This window comes from Lagopus leucura, unplaced genomic scaffold, assembly GCF_019238085.1.
Source record: "Lagopus leucura isolate 7727_CA_CO unplaced genomic scaffold, USGS_WTPT01 Super-Scaffold_73, whole genome shotgun sequence".
NCBI classification, from domain to species: Eukaryota; Metazoa; Chordata; class Aves; order Galliformes; family Phasianidae; genus Lagopus; species Lagopus leucura.
Window position 1 is genome coordinate 74,291,297 of NW_024962252.1, and position 23,629 is coordinate 74,314,925.

Sequence of the window (23,629 nt, forward strand, 5' to 3'; positions counted from 1 at the left end):
ACCATGTGGTGCAGTGGTTATTTTCAACTAGGAGGAAAGAATCCTGATATCCAGCCTTTGATTTAAAATAAAAAAATTATACGTATTCTGGTCCTTGACTGAGGTGATATTTGCTTTCTGGTCTTTGGATTGACTGAAATGCTGTTTTGAAGCTACTTGGGCAGAGGAAGAAATGGAATGAAAGGTGGACAGTATTTTGTGTATTTTGGGAAGATGTTGAAAGTCCAGTGTTACTGCTCAGGAATGGCAGTGTGCTGGCAATCTCAGCAACTCCGAAGAGAAAGCAAAACAGTATCCTTCCTGTGCATTGATTGGGTTTGAGTGCTAGATGAGTTAGCTTTTGCTGCTTTGGGTTCAAAAGCTTAATGTCATAAAATCTGAGTCTTCAACTCAAGAGGGACGGAAAAGATGGGTCTCCATTGTTGGACAGCTACTGAAACTTTTGTTTATCCAAGTCCTAAAACTTTCCTTCTTGAAGATCTCGTTGCAAGTCCTAAGATGTTGCACCTTAAGAAGAAACTCAGCTGGCACATATGGCCAGATAGCTCCTTGCTGAATTCAGTAGCACCTTTAGTGGGGAGTTCATATGAGGCCTGCTCCAAAAATGATGATTCCTATTTTGTTCGCCCACAACATCAGAGGTGAATGTATGGCAGTAAATGTTGAACCTTTCCATAAATATTTCATTACATGTTGTTGCTGTGTGGCGGATGGCAGCAGAGGGATAGCCTGACAAAATGGCATCTGACATGGAAGTGTGTATGGAACAAAGGTGCTTTATTGAATTCCTCCATGTGGAGGAAATGGCTGCCACTGACATTCATTGATGCTTTCTGAACATCTATGGGAATCAAACAGTGGATATGAGCTCAGTGAGGTGGTAGGTTGTACATTTCTGCAGTGGTGACGGTGACTGGAGGTAACTTCTGCTGAAGAAAATGCACAGTTAATGGCTGTGACCCTGTTGAAAAATAGCATTTTGTTGCTGAGAATTTGGTCTATCAAAAGGTGCCATTGCGCTCTTTGTACCTGTTGTAGTTTCCATGGAAATAAATACAAGGCATTACTTTCAGAGTGACCTACATACGTTATGATAATGAGACCCTTACTTCTGCAGCAGATTATTAACATATTCCAAAAACGTCTTTTATTTTGTTACCAGTGAAAATAAGTGATGCCTTGTCCCTCTGCTCCAGCTGTTCTATACAGCAATTTTAAATCATTTGACAGATTGCTTACGTTATGTGTTTTGTAAAGAATAAGAAACGTAATCTGTTCAATATACAGAGTACTACCACTATTTCCAGATTATATTTCAGCAGCGGTGGCAGTGATGTGAAAGATGAATCTTGTTCTGGATGGCCATGCAGGTCTTTAAGAGCATGGCATGTGGACTAGCGCTCATTGCTGGCCAAAATGCACAGCAAATGGTGGTGACCATGTTGGCAAATAATATTTTGTAGCTGAGGACTTGCTCCATCAAATAGTGTTATTGTACTCTTTGTATCTATTGTAGTTTCCTTGGAAGAAAAAAGGAGGCATTACTTTTGAAGAGACCTATGTAATTTTCTGCTTTTTTGTTGTCAGAGAAGGTGCTGGAAGGATACTTTTTTTTTTATGGTGCTCTTGAGCTACTGAAGTCATAGGTTCAATTAGTAACCAAGGAACAGAAGTGTTTACAGGAAAAGCTCCTAAAAGCTGGTAATAGGTGCTTCTCTGGAAGGAAAGCTATTTTGATCCACTGCTTTTTTTTTTTTTTTTTTTTGTTTTTTTTTTTTTCCTGAGAAGTGAAGGATTTGTCCAACTGCTGATGAAGTATCTTGTAAAATATGACTTGAAGCATAATTAATATTATATTATCTGATCAGTCAAGCAGCTCTAAAGAAGGAGCTAAGAATAGTAACTTGACCTCAAAAGGGTCGCTTAGACTTCCATAATGTCAGTTGATTATATTGAAGTCAAAAGTAGGTGATGTAATTTGGGAGGGGAAAGTGACAAATGTGGAAATCCAGGGGATGTCAGATGTCCTAAAGTGCGGTCTCATTATCTTCAGAAAAGCTATTGTGAAAGTATCTCCAGTGATAGTTCTCTGGTACTGTGTATAACAGAGATACCACAGCCTTTTTTTTTTTTGTTGTTGTTTTTTTTAATGTACCTCCTTTCCCTTTGATGTAACCTTCTGTGTTTAAAGGAATTGAACTGATGTTGTGTTGTTGTTGTTGTTTTTCAACCAGAATGTCAGCTGAAGAACTGTTGGGAGTTAGAGCACCAACATCTGCAGGGTTTCTCTGACAGATGTATAATAACTGCTGAGAGATCAAGTCTTGACCAATGGTCAAGATGGTCTTAATGAACTAGTGGAGACATCCTGCTATTCATATGCTTTTGTATTCACTCCAAATTAGAAGTGGAGATACATGAATACAAACTGCAGGGAGGAATAACACTGTTCTATGGACAGATAACCTTGTTGTAGAGTTTTGCTGTGCTACAGCCTCTTCTGCTCCCAGAGGTACTTGTTTTAGCAAGGCATTTGCTAAGTGGGAAAGTGTTTTCAAGAAGCTGTAAATGAGCCTCATGCTTTATGTCATCTTGAAACATTTGAAACATCTAAGTCATTCTTTCTGACTGAGATTCTTGTCCAGGAGGATGGAAGGTGGCTGTGGGTCACGACATTGCAGTGTTGTTGTGCTCTGCCCAATTTGGGGTGAAATGAGATGAAATGAGGACAAAATCTGTGTAAATGTAAATCCATCTTATGAATAAAACAGTGCTTTAATTGGTGCAGATTCACTTGCACAGAACAGTTTAATAAGATTCTTATTATAGAGGAAAGAATGTTGAATGAACTTAAAGCTAATAGCGTACAATCTTCCCCTACCTCAGTCTCTGTTGTACTGATTCTGAACAGCATAACCTTTAAATAATGTGTTGCATTGGATTTTTATTGGCCTTTTTTGAGGGGAAAAAAGTTTAACTTTTTAGTATTACCAAGATGAAAGGCTGCATATTTAATCTGAGTTATCCTCTGAGAAGTTTGATGTTACTTTTCCTACCTGAAGCAAGAATACCAAGGCCATATTGAAGTGTGCTTCAGTGTTAGGTTTTCTAGCATTTACTTTTGAAGACTGAAATTAGTATTTTGGAGGTGCTAGTGATTGTTACATAAAATATGAACCCTTAGCAGCAGGTAGAAATCTTACAGAAGGAGTTTTTCACTTTCTTTCGCATGTAAGATCTCTTATATAATGTCTGGGGGAAGAGGAAAGATGGTAATCCCAGGAATCAACGGCTGAAGCTCTGAGAAATCTTCTTTCCTCTCTGAAGTTTCATGGTGTATTTTGTCCGAAGTCAGCGCCTTCAACGTTCGTATTCTGTGCTCCAATTTCACTATATTAGAGTAGTGCCTTTGTGCACAGCTCACCTTGTGTACCTATGGATGCTGTTTTTTTGTAAGAGCAGCAATAGAATCATAGAATCCTAAAGGGTGGAAGGGACCTCTAGAGATCACTGAGTCCACAACCTCTCTGGGCAGCCTGTTTCAGTGCCCTGTCACTCTCACAGTAAAGAAGTTATTTCAGTTAACTATATGCAACTTCCTGAGATCCAGTTTTTGCCTGTTGCTCCTATCCTGTCACTGCACAACACTGAAAAGAGTCCAGCCCCATCCATTTGTTTTCTGCTCGTTAGATATTTATAAACAGCAATGAGATCCCCTCTCATTCTTTTTTCTTTTTTTTTTTTCTTTTTTCTTCCAGACTGAACGGACACAAATCACTCAGCCTTTCCTCAAATAGTTTCAAAGATGTTGGAAAGTGATTGAAATGCTTCCTTTTACAGTAGGGTCTATGATAGAAATGGTGGCTACAGAAAGAGGGTTTCCTGTAAAGATGTTGAGGTTTTATAAAGCGTTCAGTCTTCAGACTGTTGAATGAGCTAATTTATCACTAGAGATTAATTACACTTAATTAGGTTCCTACACTGAAAGGCCCCCAGTCTGTGTGCTTTTGTCTGTCTCAATTATCCTGCCTCCAATTTATGCTACTTAAGCTTCACCATTACTCACCTCCTTAATGTCCTTCACCCATTCTTGCCTTTTCATTCTTCCATTTTAAATAGTCAGCTATGCTTCCATCCTCTTCTCCACTATCTGTCTTGGATATATCTTCATCCAGCAAAACTGCTGCTGATGTTCTCACTCCTGTGGATGAGTATAAATGGAAGGAGGCAAAACTCAACAAAAACACAACGAACTGGTGCTTTTAGCAATGAAAGGCAGCCCTACAATTAATATGACTCTTGAATTTGTTCCAAATTCTGAGTACTGTCCCAGGAGCTTTGTCTTCATAGAAGCATTCTTAGTGCATTGATATTGCTGAAGAAATTAAATCACTCCTCAAAAAAATACGGTATCTGTTATTTGAATATCAGCTGTTACCATAAGTCTATATATACATGGGTCCTGTAGAAGCTGCAACAGATAGCATATAGTAAAATCAAATTTAACCTAACTTTGGTAACACTGCTGAAGCAGAGTGACCTGTTTAATGGAGAGAATAAAGTATGTAGTCCTGGGTTTTATATTTGATTGTCTTAATACAAGTGACTGTAGATAATAGAAACCTACTAAATCAGTCTCTACAAAAAGGTGTTTCTAATTAGCAAATTTTAAGACTAAAATAATCGCGTTAGTTGTCATCTCACATCATGAAAAACCACTATAGATTAGAATATTTCTACTTTTTCATTAAATAGAGGAATAGAGGCTTGCCTTTTTTTTTTTTTCTAGTTTTTAATTACAACTGGCTGTTCCTGTATTCATGAAGACAATAAATGAAAACTTGATTTAAAAGAGAGTATTTTGTTTCAAAATATCTCTGCCTCCAACAAACTATTTTTCACAGTTTTAGGTTTGTGGTGATAGTTTCTAATGTAGTCTTTCACTTCTAAATGAAACTCTGTATACATATTAATCTGCAAGTCTGGATTTGGATCAACTTGATGCATTCACTTGCATGCATAATCATCCGTTACTTTTTGGGAAGATGTGGAACAGTGAGTAGCTTCAGAAATTATTCTCAATTAGAACTTCAGAGTTTGTCTGGAGAATGTTCCTATTAATTTATGTATTAAAGTATCAACATGGTGACCGAGAGGGGGTAAAACAATCCTGTATAAATTTAATGGCTACCCTTGTAAGATAAAGACGTTTAAACAATGTGTAACCTGAAAGTTTCCTTCTGAAGGCTATCTGGGAGAAACTTAGGTTTGAAAGTTCTTCCCTCTTCCCATACCCGTCATTCATTCCTTATTCAGTCTACAGAGATCTGTAGATGACATTCTGGAGCTCCTGACTGTGTGTTTCTCCACACTTTAATTTGGGCAATAATGTTTCCACAGAATTACAGTATTGCAGGGGTTGGAAGGGACCTCAATGTACAGGTTTCTGTGTTACCATATACACGCAGGGTTAACATTCAGTAAGGTGCATTCATTTTTGTGCTGGTGACTTGAGCCCAGACGGACTTTGGCAGCATTTATTGGCATAAGTGAAATGTGACCAGGATGATTTAAATCAGGAAGACAAGGGTCAGAGTTGGAAAGATCCACAGGCTTGTACTTGTTTTGACTTCTGTGGGAGTTGGCCAAATTCTTTTAAAATTATGACCATGAGGCCCTAGCTACAGTTAAGAGTTGCTTGTAAATACAGGGAGCTACCATTCTTTAAAACACAACAGATACCTACTAAATGTTGTATTTCTCATCATATGTTGAAGTGCATCCTTGTAATTCGATGTTATGTCTTAATCCAGGCAGGAGCACAATGAATGTGGTGGTATTCCTGATTGCTTGTTTCTTCCTCAAAACTATATTTTTAATCATTGGAGGATTCAAGAGCAAAGAAGGGATTTAAGGTCTGTAGTCCAAAAATGTTTTTTTACCAAAGAGATTATGCAACCATTTCTTAAAGGTGTACTGTTTGTAGTGAATAGCATCCAGGTTGCCTTTCTGGAAATACAGTATAAATTTTAAACAGCTATGTGGCTTTAAACAAACCTTCCCAAGTCCTGCCATATTTTTTTCTAAGCATCTAAAAAAGTTTAGAAGCTGAAATAGAAGGCAAAAAATTTGCAGTTGAAGCTGTGAGAGGTAAATTACGAGGGTTATTAACCCTCGCGCTTCACTTCATAAACTGATCAACAGCTGGGGTTAAATGACTTTTTCTCCTCTATTAGAGTTGTACTGCAGAGTTTACGCTGTTAGGTTTTTATGACATCCATGCAGGGTTTTATTCTGGGAAGAGAATGCTGAATTAGCTGTGTTATCAATTACTTAGAGCCTGGTAATCCTTATGTTTGTAATTCAGTTTATATGAATATGAAGTGTGAATTGTTGCCTGTGTACTTAATTGCAGTGGGTAAGCTGGGCCTCTGTGAGCACGGTGAGGCTTTGGTTAGGGTTGAATGAACAGCCAGCACATATTCTATAGTTTAATAACATCTGATTGCCTTTGTGCAGAATCTGTATGTACTTCCTACTCTGCCCCTTGGTACTTGGAAAAGGTGATACTGCAGCCTGTCATATTGTGCTGAAAAGAAGTCCCTGCTCTTTCTGTAGCCTCAGAAAAAATATATTCCATCCTTGGAAGCATTCAAGGCCAGGTTGGATGGAGTTTTTGGGCCACCTGGTCTAGTAGGAAGTGTCCCTGCACATGGAAGAGGATTGGAACTAGATGGTCTAAAGGTCCCTTCCAATTCAAACCCCTCTGTGATTTGAGACAGCAAAGCTAACTTAGCTTGGGTTTCATTGAGAGTACAGCTTAGTTGTTGTTTTTTTTCTTTCTTCATGATACCAACAGAAAAAGATTTCTTTAGTTGCAGTTAACCACATAGTACCATCTTGTAATCTTTATTACGAGTAGTGCTGTTTTGAATTCATAGAATCATTAAGGTTTGAAAAGACCTCTATTATCATCTACTCTAACTATCCACCTATTGTCAGTATTGCTCACTAAACCATGTCCTAAAGTATTACACCTACCCTTGCCTTAAACAGCTCCGGGGATGGTGACTCCACCACCTCTCTGGTCAGCCTGTGCCACTGCCTCACTGCTCTTCTGGAGTGTATATATTTCCTAATAATGAACCTGAACCTCCCTTGGTGCAAGTTGAGGTCCTTCCTTCTTGTCCTTTCACTGTTACCCAAAAGATGAGGCCAACCCCTGCCTCACCATTACCTCCTTTCAAGGAGCTGTAGAGAGCAATAATGTCTCCCTGAGCCTCCTCCAGACTAAATAATCCCAGTTACCTCAGCCAATCCCCATAAGACTTGTGCTCCAGACCCCTCGCAGCCTTTTTGTGCTCTGGACACACTGCAGGGCTTCAATGTCTTTCTTGTAGCAAGGGACCCAGGACTGAACACAGTACTCAAGGTACAGCCTCATCAGAGCTGTGTACAGAAGGATGATCACCACCCTGGTCCTTTTGACTGCTCTATTTCTGATATAAGCCAGGATGCCATTGGCATTCTTGGCTGCCTGGGCACATCAGGTGGATCACTTGGTTATAGAAGGAGATGAGGTTGTGCAAGACCTCTTCACATCCTCCAATTTAGGCTGCGTGGAAAATGTGGTTTGAATTCAGTGTCTGAGACTCATGATTTCTCTTTCAGAGTACAGATGGATCCCTCTCTGGTGTTGTGCAGAAGTGGAAGGAGTACCAGCTCCAATGCCTGAAATACTTGTATGAGGCACCTCCTATTGCAGCAGGTAAGTCTGCTCGGTAGGGATACGAAGTATTGTTAAAATGCAAAATAACAGTCATAAGGGAGCATTTATGAACTTGAAAGTACTTCTTCAGCTTACTATATAGTCCATCTCTTTTTTGTTTCATTTCCTTCAACCTGTTCTCTGTGGGACTCTTCCCTCTGCTGAAAGGAACCATTTTAAGAAAAAAATCTCATTGTAAAGATTTTCATCTTCGGATCCAGAATGTCTTGTGGTGGCTGTAGTGCATCAAAGGAGGTTACTAATATAGCACTCCTGAAATTTAATTTAGAAGTAAGGGTTGAGAGAGTACATAAATTAAGAAGTCAAGGACAATACTGTTTACGTTAATCTAATAGTAGAAATTATTTTGAGCATTGTAAAATGCTGAAATGGCATTTAAAACAAAACATACACATGCAGAAAACGTGCCAAGTGCAAATGAGAATGTGGCTCATCTTAGCAGTTGAGCTGCTCCAATGTGCTGAGAACAGCTGCAGTGTGCCAGCATTGTGGTGTTTAGAGGACACTGGTGACTTGTCAGTGACGCTCAGAACTGGATACAATATGGGCACTGCTGTGCTTCAGTGCTGTTGTGGCACACTAAAAATGATGAGATGTGTCTAAAGCTGTATCTGAATAATTGCCTTAAAACTGTCAGTTTTCCTTCTCTTAACCGCGTTATTATATGGTGGAGTGAGAACAGTAGGTGTTGACAACAATGGCTGCAAAACATTCATTTCTCTCTGCTCCATTATCCTGTTGAGAGGCTGAGTGCTGCCCTCTAAGAATGACAGTTTAATAAATCTGAAGTTGAAGTACTCTCGTGTTGATTAAGCTGTAATGCAAAGTTATGGTTGTGTGTGGGTATTTTGTTGATGGATCTCTATATATTAGATTAGACTTCCAACCGCATGACTGTGAGCCAATTCTCAGCAATGATTATCTACAGTATTCACAGCAAAAATTATTTTAAATCCAACTGAGACACATGAGGGTGTGAAAAAGATAAAAAATGGTTTAATATTGATGTGCCTTTCTTCTCCCTTGATTAATTGACTGATTTTTTTTTTTTAATTTTTTTTTTTTCCCAACATATTCCCAACTTTTTCCCATCCCAGTTTCATAGGGATAAATAAGACTTGCTTGTCAAAAAAAACTTTAACTCCAAAGTTTGAATGCATAATACTATTATGGCTTAAATGCACATGTTGTATTTTATCTTTTGTTCTTCAGTCTTTTCTGCATTTATGTTAATACAAGACAGTGGCATGCCCTTTCTTCCATCTCTTTGCAGAAGGCAAGTTCTGCAACAGAACATTTGACAACTATGCCTGCTGGCCTGATGGACTGCCTGGTACCTATGTGAATGTCAGCTGCCCTTGGTATTTACCTTGGGCTAACACAGGTAAGAGTCCTTGCTTGTAAGAATAGCTTTAAATCAACCCTATTTTGCTTGCACAGCATTTGAAAGGATGATATTGGCTTTAAGAGTCATGGGTGCATTCAGGAATGGGAATTAGTATAGTATTTATTTCCATGTATCAGGAGGAGATGAGAGAAAAGACTTTCTAATTTTCTAAATTTAGTCTGGATTTTTGCGTTCTCATTTGCTTTTCCTGTTTGAATAGTAGTGACTATTAATGAAGCAGTAATGTGATACTTGTTGGTGAAGATGAGCTAACAATAGCAATGGTACAGTTTGAAAACAGAAATAGCAGCAAAGCTGTTATAGGAGGTCCTCCTGTAGTAGATGTAGAAAAATGATGTAGATGTAGAAAAGTGAAGTGTTGTGTTCCTTCCTGGAAAAAATTGTTTGTTAGGATACCACAAGGTGAAGGGACTAGTGGACGCAGAGACTTCTTGTTTTTTTTGTTTTTTTTTTTCTCTGACAGATAAATCTCTGAAGGTGATATTCTTTACATCCTTATGTATACAATTCATCTGACACCACTTGAAGGTAATTCATGGGGATTCCTTCATCTAGTATCTGTCCCTGAATTCAGTAACTTGTGCAACTTCTTTATGAAGATCTAAGTTTTGAAGTATAAATGGGCTATCTTGTGTGGTGGATTGAACTTGGCCCGTAGTCAGGGACAGCATGCTGTTAAAGAGGCTGTATAAGCCTCTGTTGAAGGTAAAGGTAGATTAGGTGTGTAGTATAAGTTGTATGTCTTTTGGAAATGAGAAATAGTACAGTTGAGGGGAACTTTGGTGTAACTTGAGACCCAGGAGTGATGAAAATCCTATGGAATAAGGAATAGGAATTGCACTGTCTGACTAGTTGGCAGTAAATTTCATCAGTGCTGTTCTTTACACCTGTGGCTTAAACAGTATTGATAACATACCAGTGATTTGATTGCTATTTAAAAGGGCTTGGACAGCATCAAGGCTTTCTCTCCAATATATTTACTGGCCTTGCTGAGGGGGGAAGAGTTTGGAAGATGACATAGCCAAGTCAGCTGACCTGATGTGATCAAAGGGACATTCCATGCCATATGGCAGCATGTTCAGCCAAAAAATGCTCAGGGAAAGAGGGAGAGAAGGGGAATACTCATAGCTGTGGCATTAGTGTTTCCAAGTAACTGTTCTGTGTGCTGAAGCCCTGCTTTCCAGGAAGTGGCTGGACATCTGCCTGCCAATGTGAAGAGGTGAATAAACTGCTTATTTTGCTTTGCTTGCGTGAACAGCTTTTGCTTTTCTTATCGAACTGTTGTTAACTTTAAGGTGAGTGAAAAATTCTCACATCAAAATAACATCATAATACCTACAAAGTTGGACAACATCCATGCATGGAAGGGCATTACCCCTCATCCCATCACTGCTTTACTACAACAAAAATGCAGTGTGATTCCTGTCTGGCAGTCAGCCAAGGACAACTTAGCATATCTACTATGGTCTTTTCCATAGGCCACGTAGGAATATCTGCTTTAGTGTCTGGAGCACCTCTTCCCCTTTAGTATTATTAACCTTGATGTTCACAATGTTGATTCTTACAGTTTGGGAGGTGACAGGTCAACTATTGTAACCCTTAAATTTCCTGTTGAACTTCAAGCTTGACTTAGAGATAAGACTTTAAAACAAAATTGAGTCTGCATTGCTATTTTCAACTGCTATAGCTTTTATATTAGGTTCTCATGTCATCCTCTGAAATCCAGCATTATCAACATGCTTAATGATTAGGGACCTTGTGATGTGGGAAGAGGTGATCTCTTCCATTCTCTTGTCTCCTGTGCTCTGGAATTCCTACAGCCATTTGGTTACTCCTGTCCTGCTTGCTTTCTGAAATGACTTGTATTATGCATAGACAGTCTTACTGCTGTCTTGTTTATATTGAACATGTCAGGGTGATTTTTTTTTTTTTCCAAGATGTATTTCTTGGTTTTCCCAGGTGGATATTATGAATATGATGTTACCTCATATTTCTATCTTCTGAGTGTTTTTTTTTGTACTCTATCTGAACTGTATTGGTAGTAACTGATCATTTTATAACCTCTACTGTTAAAATGCTGTTTTCCTACCCTTCTCAGATCAGTCATTAAGATACTGCAACTTTAGAATGGATAAGCAAGTTTTTTAAAATGTGTGGAATTAATAATTACCTAGGAATTAATTAAGATAGAAGTGTATAATGCTGCAGAACTTCCAAGAAACCTAATGCTTCTGGATAGCTAATACTTCTGGAAACCTAAAACTTCTTACAGGATTCAACTGCTTTCCTCTGAACTTGCTTACTTGCAATCTTTGAGATACTGGACACAGTTGTTTGACTTTCAACTGCTTTTCAAAAATCACTGCTGGTGAGAATCAAGATTTTAAACAAGACTACAGATCAATACATTTTTGGACGTGCAGGATCTTTGATACTCTTGGAAACAAGTAAAATTAATTATCCCGAATACTGTATTTGTTTCAGGGAAAAGACTAGCATCATTCTGAAAAATCATAGAGCATGCTAGGGAGGATTGCAAAAGTACTTCAGAAAATATACCTGGATTTGTTCTCATGTGCATACTGTGAGCATATTTCAATATGTGTTATCAGTGAGAAATAAGAATGGAATGAGGAAATATTTTTATCATCTAATACAAAACACAAGAGGCTGCTATTAGCATGTGATGCCTAATTTAGGGGTCTGAATTACCGTGACCTGACTCATTTTCATGATGTCTTGTGGAGTCATGTTCAAAGTGAATGCTAATGGACTGCCACAATGGGGAGGTAACTCCTTTATAATGCAAGATCTATAACAATAGGAAATTGGATGCAGCTTGACTTACAGTAATCACAAAAGCATGTTTATTACTTATTCTTGCATAGCTCGCTACTTAAAACCTAAAATAGATGGAAGCCCTGCAGTGCTAAGATGTCTTTATAAGTTTAAAATCAAGAAAAGGGGAAAGATAAGACCTTGTTTAGAAAGTACCTTCTTTGAAGGTACAGTTCAGTGAAGATCATTAACCATGAAGGGCTAAACTTGCTTTGTTTACTACTACTGTTATTTGATTATGAGTCAGTTTTTAAAATGCATGAAAAGTTTGCTGTAGAACCATACTGCCTAGAAATCCCCTGGGGAGTAAATTGACTGCTGTTTATGGTAAAATATGGGAATGGAGGAAGCATGGAGAGTTACCTGGCAGTTTCCATTAAAAGTGTAAGAGAAGTGGAAGCAGTGACAGATGATCTAAGAGGAATATAGAGACAGTGAGCATTCAGGAATGGGTGTTAAGACAGCCAAAGTCTATCCAGAATCTGTCAAGTTAAGGGTGATTTAAAAAAAAAAAAAAAAAAATAATAAAAAAAAAAATCTTCTAAAGCAATATCAAAACCAAAGGGGGCCAGTGAGAGAAAAAGCGAATCCACTCCTGTATGTAGTGGGGGATCTTGTGGAAAAGGACATGGAAATGATAAGATATTCCTTGCCTTCTTCACAATGGTCACTACAGTAAGGCTTGCCTGAAGCAATCCAAGGCCACGAGGATCCGTAGTGAAGTCTGGAGCAAGGAAGACTTGCCCTTTGTAGAGGAAAATCAGGCTAAGACGTACTTAAATGGAATGTACACAATTCTATGGGTTGTACCAGCAAGTGCTGAACAAACTAGACTCTGTCATTGTGAGGTTAATCTTGATTATCTTTGGAAAAGTTGTGGAAATTGGGGGTGTAGCTCCTGAGGACTGGTAGAAAGCAACTGTCTCTTTTCAAGAAGAATCAAAAAGTGGGGAGATGTGAAGTGGTCAACTTCACATCAATCACTGGGAAGTTGATGGAGCGGATAATCCTGGAAACTGTTTCCAATCGCATAAAAGACAAGGTGATTACAAATAGTCAGCATGGATTTATGAAGGTGAAATCGTGCTTGATGAACCTGAGCTTTCTATGATAAGGTGACTAGCTCAGTATGTGAGGGGAGAACAGTAGATGTTTATCTTGACTTTGGTAAGGCTTTTGGCACTGTCTCCTGTAACATTCTCTTTGACAAACTGATGAAGTGTGAACTACACAAAAGCAGACAATGAGATGAGCTGAAAACTGTTTTGCTTGGCTCAAAGGAATCATCAGCATAAAGCTCTCTTGAAGAATAGTCTCTAGTGGCATACTGCAAGGACTGAAAGGGGTGGTAATACTGTTTAACGTTTCTATTAACAACCTGGACTATGAAACTAAGGGTGGTTTCAGCGAGTTTGCAGAGGGAACAAAACTGTGATGGAGTGTTAGATGCACCACGGAAGTTTGCAAGGACCTGGAGAGAGTGGAAAAATGGTCTGTCAGAAATACTGTGAAGTTCCACAGAGGGAATCGCGGTCTCCATCCTGGGGAGAGAAATAACTGCATGCCAGTTGGGGCTGGGGTTTGACTGATTGGAATGCAGCTCTGTGAGAGAAAGCCATGTAAGCCCTGGTGGACCAAACTGAACGTAAGCCAATAATGTGCCCTTGAGACAAAGAGGGTCAGCAGCTTCCTGCGCTGTACTGGCCATAGCATCACTGGCAGTTCTGTGGGAATGGTCTCTCACTTAGCTCTAGGGAGTGGAAACTGTCTGGAATGCGTAGTCTTGTTCTGGGTTCTGCATACAAACTGTGTACTGAAGTTAGTCCAGCAATTGGATGTGATGGTGATTAAAGGTTGAACTATCTCTTGTGAATACAGGTTGAGAGAGCTGGGATTCTTCAACCAGGAGAAGAGAAAGTTCCAGAATGTGTGTGCAGAGATCTTATTGATACATATGAGCACACATACTTGAAATACAGGAAGCTTCCTTTAAATATAATTATTTTACTATGAGAGTGGTCAAACTCTGAAACAGAAATTTTGGAGATGGCCTAAGTCTGACTGGATGTAGCTCTGAGCAATCTGTTCTAGTTCATCCTGTGGTAAGGGGTCATGCTGGGAGATCTCTGGAAGTCCCTTCCACCCTAAATGTTCTGTGATTCTCTTTGTTGAATTGTTGGTGCGATTCTGGGCCTTTTAACTCTTGAGTGCTATAAATTTTCATTGGTGTGAACCAGAAAAGGAGGTAGGGAGAAGAATTCGCATGAAAATTGTTTGTAATGCTAGAGCTCTCCTTGATCAATTACAAATTTTGCAGATGCGAAACAGCTTTTATTCTTGTTCCTGTATCATTCCTCATCTTGTCTTAGTGACTGTCAGTCTTCAGACAACCCTTCTGCAAACCCCAACAGCAGATGCAGCTCAGCGGATTGGCTAATAGAGTGGTAAGCTGAAAAGGATTTGGGGATATTTTTTTTTCTGCTTCGTAGCTATGCTAGGTAATCCAACCCTACATGACAGTAACTGATTTCCATTTCTACTTGCTGCAGATATTCTCAGACCTCTATGTCCATTCAAACTTGCAATTATTCAGAAGTTCCTGACTTGTCTCTTTCACAAGACAAGCCTGTGGAGAATGGGTCTGCATTTCTGTTATGCTGAGCAATGTCCGAAGCGGCAAGGTTTTGTCTCACAATATCACTTACCTTGTAATTGCAACTTTTGTCTTCTACGTCTTTTGGAAAGTGTTATGTACAAAGAGACTATAAAGTACAGTAAAGAAAATCAATACTGTCCCATTTGCACGTCTCATCTCTTTTGAAGTGCTGAACCTTTTTCTTATTTTGCTACCTAGTATGTGTCAGTATCCTTGCCAAATTCAGTACTGGCATACCGCCTTCAAGGACTGTCTCTGAAGAGAATGTGTTTGTGACAGCTGGACAGTAGAAAGATCATGAAATTAGACCATGATTTTATGCTTGAACCCTTGTATCCCTGTACTGCTATGGACTTGCTTTGTGACAGGCAAGTAAATTAAACATGAATCCTTAGAGGAATTTTATTTTGTATCTCCACTGAAACACTGGGCATTGAGTTGTTGATATACTTCTAGGATATGGCATGCACAAACTACATGTTTCTTCAGTGACATTTAACTACTGCATTTTGTGTATCTAGTTGCTAAACATATTCTTCTATTCTGTATGGCTATGCAGCAAATCAGATTGGGAATTTTAGCCAAATGAAATGTGGTGAATCTTTTTCCCCTGATTCTTTGAGTCATTATTTTTCCACGCAGGTCAGTTTCCTGATTGCAGTGATTGCAACTGTATTAAAATTTATCCACTTCACATAGATTGGTCATTTAGAACATTGCCCTAACTCACCAGGAAATTGTGAAATAAGGATATTAAAGTTGTCTAGATACTCAATATTGCACTGAAGCTAAGCTGAGATTTAGAGTAGTCTCTGCTTCAGTGTGGGTTAAGCCACTGTTGCTGGAGCTAGTAATATTTAGAACAACTTTGTTACTGGTTCGTGTTTCTCACAGCACAGTACAGGATTTTCATGGTATAGTAAATGAGAAGCTCAGTTAATGCTAGACTGTGAGTACCTGATAGTAGGAGTTCTCCAGTCATTTGTCTCTCTAATGCCATATAAAATAGCTTTGTGTATGTAACAAAGAAGCCCTTTGGAACAATAAAAAACATTGAAGGTAACAGGAGGGAGAGAAGTGAATTTCAGACAAACAGTATTCTGTTCAGATCTCTGGATTCATTCAGAGATTCACAGGCTTTCTCTTTAGGAAGACATATATTCCAACATGGTGTTTTGAAATGCTCTGAAAATATCAAATGAAAATATCTGAGTTATCAAAAGACACATGTATTTCTGTTACGCAGCATGTTCCTCCTCCATCACCAGTAAGATGTTTGTATTTGCACTTCTCATAGCCTGCTAATACATCTTTGAAACAGTAGGCTTCACAGCAATTTCATACCTATATGGGCAATTTGACTCCAGCTCTTTGTTTTGCTTCTGTTTGTGCTTATGCAACTCTCACTGTTGGGCAGACCTTCACAGGGAGATGCTGAAGTAACAGAAGGGGGAGGTTATTGCTGAAAACATTTGTTCTTTCAAATTTCCTGCACAGATTTTGGACTATGTCCAATGCTTGTTGAAGCTAAGTTTCGCGTGCTTCTGGCTGCCCAGGTCAGAACTTTTGGTCTGTCATATATGCATGTGTTAAGGAACAAAGCCTGCCTTTAGTGAAAACCTAGAAAGGCTGCTCAGATTTTGACAGCACTGTAGTTACAGCAGGTAAAATTTGCACGTCGTACTATCTGCATTGTATTCAGCAAGATCAGCAAGTTATACTTGGGTATACTCTGGCTGTTCCAAAGTTCAGATCTTCAAGGGGATCAGTACTCCTTTAAAGGATGGAGAGCACCTCACCTTGCTGCCAGTGGCTATGTGCTTTTTCTTATTACCTTTTTACAATTGAAGGCTAGCTGCCCATAACGTCATATGGATTTAGAAACCTTGGAGCTGCACAATTCATTTTACAATTATGTCTCCTTTGTGGTTCTGATATTTTATTGTTTAATAGCACTAAATCCCTTTTAATTTAAAAAAAAAACCTTCCAGGGATTCCAATTTCAGGCAAATTATGTAAACCGTAGTAGTACCACAATAGTAGCAGATTTTACTAATTCATCTTTATTTGGATAAATGAGGTAGCAAATATATGTGTGGGTATTGACCGCATGGAAATTCAAGCTTCAGGTACTCTATATTGAAATGCAGTGTTAGAAATACTCTCAGTATGAATTGGTATAAATTCAGGTGATTAATACCCATAAATAAAAAGTGCTAACAAATGTTATTGAGAACTCTGCTCAAAATCTTTTCATCTTCAGGTCCTAAACTGAAACAAAAAACACTCTATCTCTAGGTTTGACATGTCTGAACTGCCATGACTGTTGGGGTGTGTCTGTGTTGGTATTTTGGTCTGGCACAAATGAGTTTTGAAGCAACAGTCTAATGGCTGTATTTTTTGTGAGCAAGTTCAGTTTGATCAGATGTGGGGGGTGTTTTTTGGAGAAAATGAATACAGAAATGGTGCCTCAGGTGTCTGTTGGATGCGCCTCAATCCTGAATCGGGACATAGGACCTAATGATTTATCTGTGCAACTACAAAGTCCACCAGTGTGACCTTACGGAACCCACTGGAAGACTATCAAAGTACCAAACTTTCATTAAATTCTGAACACTTGTTGTGCCAGAGAAAGGAACAGTTTTCTCACATGCCTTGCATAGGAGACCAGAGCTGGCTTGCTGCTTTGAGTACCTTTAGTTGCACGGACACATCCAGGTCAGCTCTTTCCCATTTCTCACTCTCATAATAGCTTAAGGTCCATTTTTCAGTGCTCACCATTCCCTTTCCGGTCATAGAACAGCTTTTCTTGTCATCTCTTTAGGAGAGGAGCAAACTTGGTGTCTGAGTGCCATAGTGCCTCACACAAAAAGCAGAATGAAAGGTGTTTTTTTTTCTGTGTGTTCCTGAGACCTCACACTGGGGCAGTGACACATCAATCATGTGAGATAGCCCAAAGGAAGCAGTATACACTGCAGAGGAATCTACAGAAAGCAGTATAATTGAGGAAGCGGCAGTGTCTGTGAGATTTCCTTCAGAAAGTTTTGCACTATATGTCTGGTTTGAACATTTAGTTTTAGGAACCTGTGTAAGCCATGTCTGGTTTGGTCTCCACTGCTTTTTCTTCAATCATTCAGTTTCATAGTTCAAAATCTCTCTAAAGCCAATGTTGTTATATGGCTACGTGAGCTTGTTGCTAAACTGCCTGTTTGTCTTTAAACAAGTAGGAGGGAAATAAATTTTACTTCAAGTATTGGCTACAGCAAAGATGATTAGACATTTATTACATTTCTTCCTTTCTTTACTCCAATAAAAGCGAGTTTCCAGAAAGTTCTCATAATACTGGAAAGGGGTGGGACCTTTTTTCAGTGAAAGAGATCCTGCTTTGCATTTGCTAACCCTTAAGCAATTCAAAATTTATACTTCTTTCCTTGCAGTGAAGGCTGTCTTAAGCTAATTGGCAATCTCAGTTTGCTAAATACTGTTTTGTTTTTTCAAGTTCACCTCTGGTTTCCATTTATTAGCCTCCATCTGGTTGTAAACCAGAAAAATTAGAACATTTGCTGCTCATCTCAAAGATAGGTTGAGACTCTGTCAGAATAAATAATTAAAAAAAATCTTTAACAGATGCATCTGCTGGGTACTGTGTGGCCATGCCATTCTCCATTTTGTTTAAAAATATGAAATGTATTTTTAAATAAATTGCTGGTTAGTGTCAGACTGGTGCATGGCGTAGAGCAGTGGTCTGTGAACTTTCATCTGGGGTAAGTTACGTGACTTCCTTAAGGATCTGCCACAGTCAAAGCATGTGCACCTCTCCTCAAATGTGCAATGGGAACAGAAGGAGACTTTTCATGTGGCTGAATGTTGAAGTGCATCTGTTGGAAGACAGGGACGACTTCATGGTGTATGCGTGATAGGTACAACGCTGCTCTCCTGAGGTTCTCTAGGAAGAATGTGCTCTTCTGCATTGCTGAACATAACGTAAAAGGTGGATGCCTTTGTAGTAGGTTATTGGTCTGTGTGACTGCTTCTGTGGGAGGTAGAAAAGTTGGCATGTTTTTCAGCGCTCTTGCTTATGACTGTATAATGTTTTTGTTCTATTTAAGTAATTTCTTGGAATGTATCAAGGATATCAAGGCACATCACTGCATAGCTGAACCTCATTCTGCGTCTTCTTGAGAAGTTGTCTGCCAGCTTCTCAAGTTTAGTAGGTTAATAGTAAGGTTCTTTTAAGTGAGAATTAATCATCACAACTGACTGCAAGGAAGCTACCAGGGTACCTCTGTGCTTTGTCTGTGCTGATCTAATAGCTTAACTTAAGCAGACAGGTCTAAGCTTAGCAATTTCTTTAAACTTCATCAAAACTGTTATTACAGGTCTTAGAATCATAGTTTGGGTTGGAATGGTCCCTTAAGATTATGTAGTTCCCCCCTTTCTACAGACAGGGACACCTCCCTCTAGACCAGGCTGCTCACAGCCCCATCCAGCCTGGCCTTAGTTGCCTCCAGGGAGGGGGCATCCACAGCCTCTCTGGGCAACCTGTTCCAGTGTCTTGTGTAGCTGAAATATGTAGTATCTTTATTTGTTCATGGTTCTATTAAAGGGAAAACCCTCAAACCCTTCTTCATATTACTCTTTAAAATTATAATGATTTTATGCTTGAGAACTTACAGCTTTTAAATATAGTAGGCAAAGAGTAAAATGAAATAGTTCATGATCTGAATAAACATAGTCCGTAATGTATGCTACATAATTAAATGTTTTGCTAAGAACAGGTCATTATCTTTCTGGCTCACTTAAATGTTGTTAATCATCAGTTAGAATTGATTTTTTTTTTTTTTTTTCCCATGCCAAGGCAGAATAAACTGTGAATGCTTGACCTTAATTGCATGGGTAAAGAGCAGCTTGCTGGGTGAACTGTATGACCTAGAGCCCACTTCTTCCCTGCTTGTTCTGTGATTGCTGGCACTTCATCTTTGAGTGATGGCAAATGCTCCTCTTGCATCCAATCTGTATATATTTTCTCACGTAACAGACACATTTCTGGTATCATAGTGAACTTGAAGGATTGCTTGCTTTTCCTAAGACCCATAGAACTCAGGTAACAGTGTGTATGAAACTCAGCTTGCCTGTATACCTATAGATGTAAATACCTAACGTGGGGAAGAATCATGCTGTCTGCCTTCTGAAGTTAGTAGCTCTATGTTTGCTTTGATTTATTTTTTTTAATAATATTTTCGTTTGACAAAGTAGTCATGCAAAAAATACAGACTGACTTAAAAGGTACCCGTGTGTAAGTAGTTTAATTATAGAACATCCTCCACTTCACACTCCACAAATGCAGCTTTACCTTGAAAATGTTCTAAGCTACACAATGATTGTACTTATTCATCATGTACACAGCTTTATTTGCTATATTACCCTTTTCCATTTGTATGTTTTGCTGTTAAATTTCCCCTTGAGTGTTTTCAGTAGTAGACTACACTTCCCCTGAGAGACCCAGGTCCTTGCTATGAATTTTGAGAGTACACCAAATCCTCCTCAAAACTACTGCAAATGGTACCTGTTAGCACTCCCATATATCACTGTAAATTTTCCATGAATAAGAAAGAAAGTTCTCTGGGCAGGGTGTTTATGAGAGAGCCTTGGTACTTGAATAGTTCAATGACAATAATAATGATAGTGGTGGCTGGTGGCTGGCCAGACTCATCTGACCTTTCTGAAACTAATTTACTTTCTGAAAATTGGAAAAAGCAGAAGTGAATTAGGCAACAAAAGGATCAAACGCTCATCAGCATATTTCCTCTGAAAGTTTAAAAAAAATAAAAGAAGCTTGACTTCCACACACACAACCTGGCTGATGATTGTCCTAGAACTTAACGAAGCAGAGTATCAGCAATCTTATTTAAACAGAACTAAAGCATGGCTAAAAATGTGGAAAATATTGAGTTTGTGTGGATGATGAATGTCAGTGAGCTTCTCTAAGCTTCTAAAATGTGAGGTAACATTGGCAGTGAATACTTCAAGAAGGAATTGCACCTTGGCAGAAAAAGAAAAGTTTAAGTCAAAAGGATTGTATGTCCAGCCAAATACTTTTGAAGCAATGAAAATAGAGTAGAAATGAAGATGAAATAGCGAACTTAGAGCAGTTTACTAATAGAATGGTGTAAGAATTCCCAATTTTTAGATCAGAAGTAAGTCTCAGAGATATTGTTGTAAAGATTCATCTTTTAGTGGGAAGGTCAATCTAGACATAACTGCCACCAGTAACTATTGGCAGGAACGATGCTGGTTTCCGTGATTAAATCATTTGATAGTTTGTTTTTTATTTTTTCTTTAGGAGCTTGATTTTAGTAGCTTATAGGCTTGCAAAGCTTTGGTTGAATGTGATTCAATATAATAGAAGTCTGATTTAAAGCTGAAAGTTTTCAAGAACTTGTTTTGTCAGAACCATGCTGCACTTAAGCATGTGAGTAAGGAGGATGAATGGGACTCCTAGGACAGTGGAGACATCCCACTTTCTATTTCTCATGGTGAATTCCTTGCACTTTGTCCCACTGAATTCTCCTCCCCTTGACTGGAGCAGAAGCTTCTTGTGTGTGCTGAGAATGTCTGAGGAACATGATGAGAAAGGAGACATATTAAGAGGATAGAGGCTGAAATCAGGGTATTTTTCTGTTCATCTCCAGTGGCTTTTGGGGCACAGCAAGTCAAAGAGCTGAGAGGAATAAGAAAATTCAGAGTGAAGGGAGAGGATCAGCAGCAGGTTTATTGATCAGTAGTGCATGGGTAAGTATTGCAACAATAGAAATGGTTGGAGGAATAAAGCTGGAGAACCAAGGAGGGCAATACAAGCAGGGAGAGAAATAGTATGACAGCAACTAAAAGGAGATGGACAAAGGAGGCAGAAAGAAGAGGAAGATGTTGGGGCAGAAAGGCAAAAAATGTTAGAGTTCACCTCTACAGTATTTGAGACTCAATATCCCCATGCTGCGTAACAGAGAAATCCACTGACAAAGCACATGAATATATGGATGTGGCACAGGGCTGTGTCCTGAGCAGTAATATCAAAGGCTGCATTTCTTAATGTATGTGAACAAGCTGTTTGGGTTTTGTTTTCTTGTTGCTGGATGGTTTTTTTTGTGTTTTATTTTGTGGTTTTTTTTTTTTTCTTCCTCTAAGTACTGGAAAAATAATTCCAAGTCTGCAGAGATTGTAAGAGCTATCGCCATAGGAAAGCCTTTACCAGTTGATACAATTTTCCTTTGCAGCTTCAGGCTTCCTTTTGCAGAAATAATACGTTTTTAACCAGTGCCAGAGTGTAAAATTTGTTCAATAAAAATGTATGTCTTCACTCTGAAATACATGAGATCCTTCATTTTATCTGTTCCGCTTTGAAGTATCCAACTCCTTTACTTTTGGAATGTAGCAGATAATGCTTACAGAATTATTTGTCTCTGTTGTGATAATTAGATTCCTTCTCGTGATATGTTTTGAAGTTGCCTGCACCAAAACCTGCCCACAGTTTTGCATTTTTGGCTTATCTTTATCACTGCCCAGTGAGAGGTGAAAACCAATGATTCAATTATTCTAATTTGTACTGTTGTCTTTGAGGATAACTAAATAACCAAGACTTCCCTTCTGCCAAGGATTGGCAGTTTATTTGTGGCACCTGGAGCTGGTTTTAACTACATCTTCTGGACCTCTTGTTTTGCTCAGAAGCTTCATCAAATAACGAGTTTATTTGCATGCCTACTTACCTCTGCCTCCTGGCTATTGCATATTTAACATAGCAGTTATCTGTTGTTTTTTCTTTTTTTTCCCTTGCTTAACTCACCAAGCATCATGCTGATGATTTGCCTAGTCATCCTTTTCTTTTAGCTTATTTTTCTTTCACGGTATGCATGTTTTGTTTGTTTGTTTTTAAGTTCTTGAATCATGGCCCTTCTTCTGCTTTAGGAAGCCTTCAGCTGTGTCTCCTCTTACCTTTCAAGAAAACTTTTTATTGCATCTTTTTTTTTTGTTTGTTTCCACTTTATTTTAACATGCTTTTAATGAGATGTCTTCCATTAATTACATTAACTTGCTGATCCAATAACTTAAAAACACAGAACCTCTTAGCAGTGTTTTTACATATATATAAAACCTTCAATCATGTTTGTTCGTACAATAAATTTATTCCAGCACACTTTTATTTATTCTGAATAAAACTTTTAATGGTGCCTGTTGGTATCTTATCAAACCTTCACAAAGTTGTATCATTAGCATAAATACTTGTATTTCATAAAGAGCCTTCTTTTATTATGTTAATTCGCATATCTTTTATAGTTCATAAACACTCTCCATTATTAAAATGAATACACACAAACATGCACACATTTTTATGACTTGTTTTTTAAAGTACATTTCAAAAGGTTATGTTAGGTTTCAACGTGGTCTAGCATAATACAGTTTTTTCTCAATGCAAGTTATTCAGCTGAATTGCTTAAAGAGTATAACTTCTTTTAGCATAATAACCTTGTTTTTCAGTATGATGTGGTGGGGCTTTTGTTGTTTGTTTTTTTTTCTTTTTGGTTAGGTTTGTTGTTGTTGATTTGTGGTGGGGTTTTTTGGCTTGTTAGTTTTGAGATATTAACTCCTACCTCACGATATACGATGTTACAACTTAATGATTGCTTTGATTTATTGTGGTTTACTTTGCTCAACAACCTTTATTGGCAACTAGTATGCAAGTAGTTTTTAATTATGAAGCTATATTCTGCCACTTTTCCACAGATCTTACTCCTGCACTACACAGAATGGGTCTTCTTGTAAGACAAGTACTGAAGCTCAAACTCCTCTCTGTAGGATCATTGCCTCATTAACTATGGGGACTTGTACTGTGTGAGGGAAAATACTGCAGAGCTGGAAATGATGATGATCACTAAGAAAAGTG

At 38.5% G+C, this 23,629-nt stretch overlaps 1 protein-coding gene across 1 annotated transcript in view; it reads left to right on the forward strand.

Annotated features, from left to right (window-relative positions):
- Positions 1–7,514: 7,514 nt before the first annotated feature.
- GLP1R (glucagon like peptide 1 receptor) overlaps positions 7,515–23,629 on the forward strand; it is a 49,731-nt gene continuing 33,616 nt past the window's right edge. The window contains exons 1-3 of the mRNA XM_042874846.1: positions 7,515–7,580; positions 7,672–7,768; positions 9,063–9,173. Of these exons, the coding sequence (XP_042730780.1) occupies positions 7,515–7,580; positions 7,672–7,768; positions 9,063–9,173 (274 nt within the window). The remainder of the gene's footprint in view (positions 7,581–7,671; positions 7,769–9,062; positions 9,174–23,629) is intronic.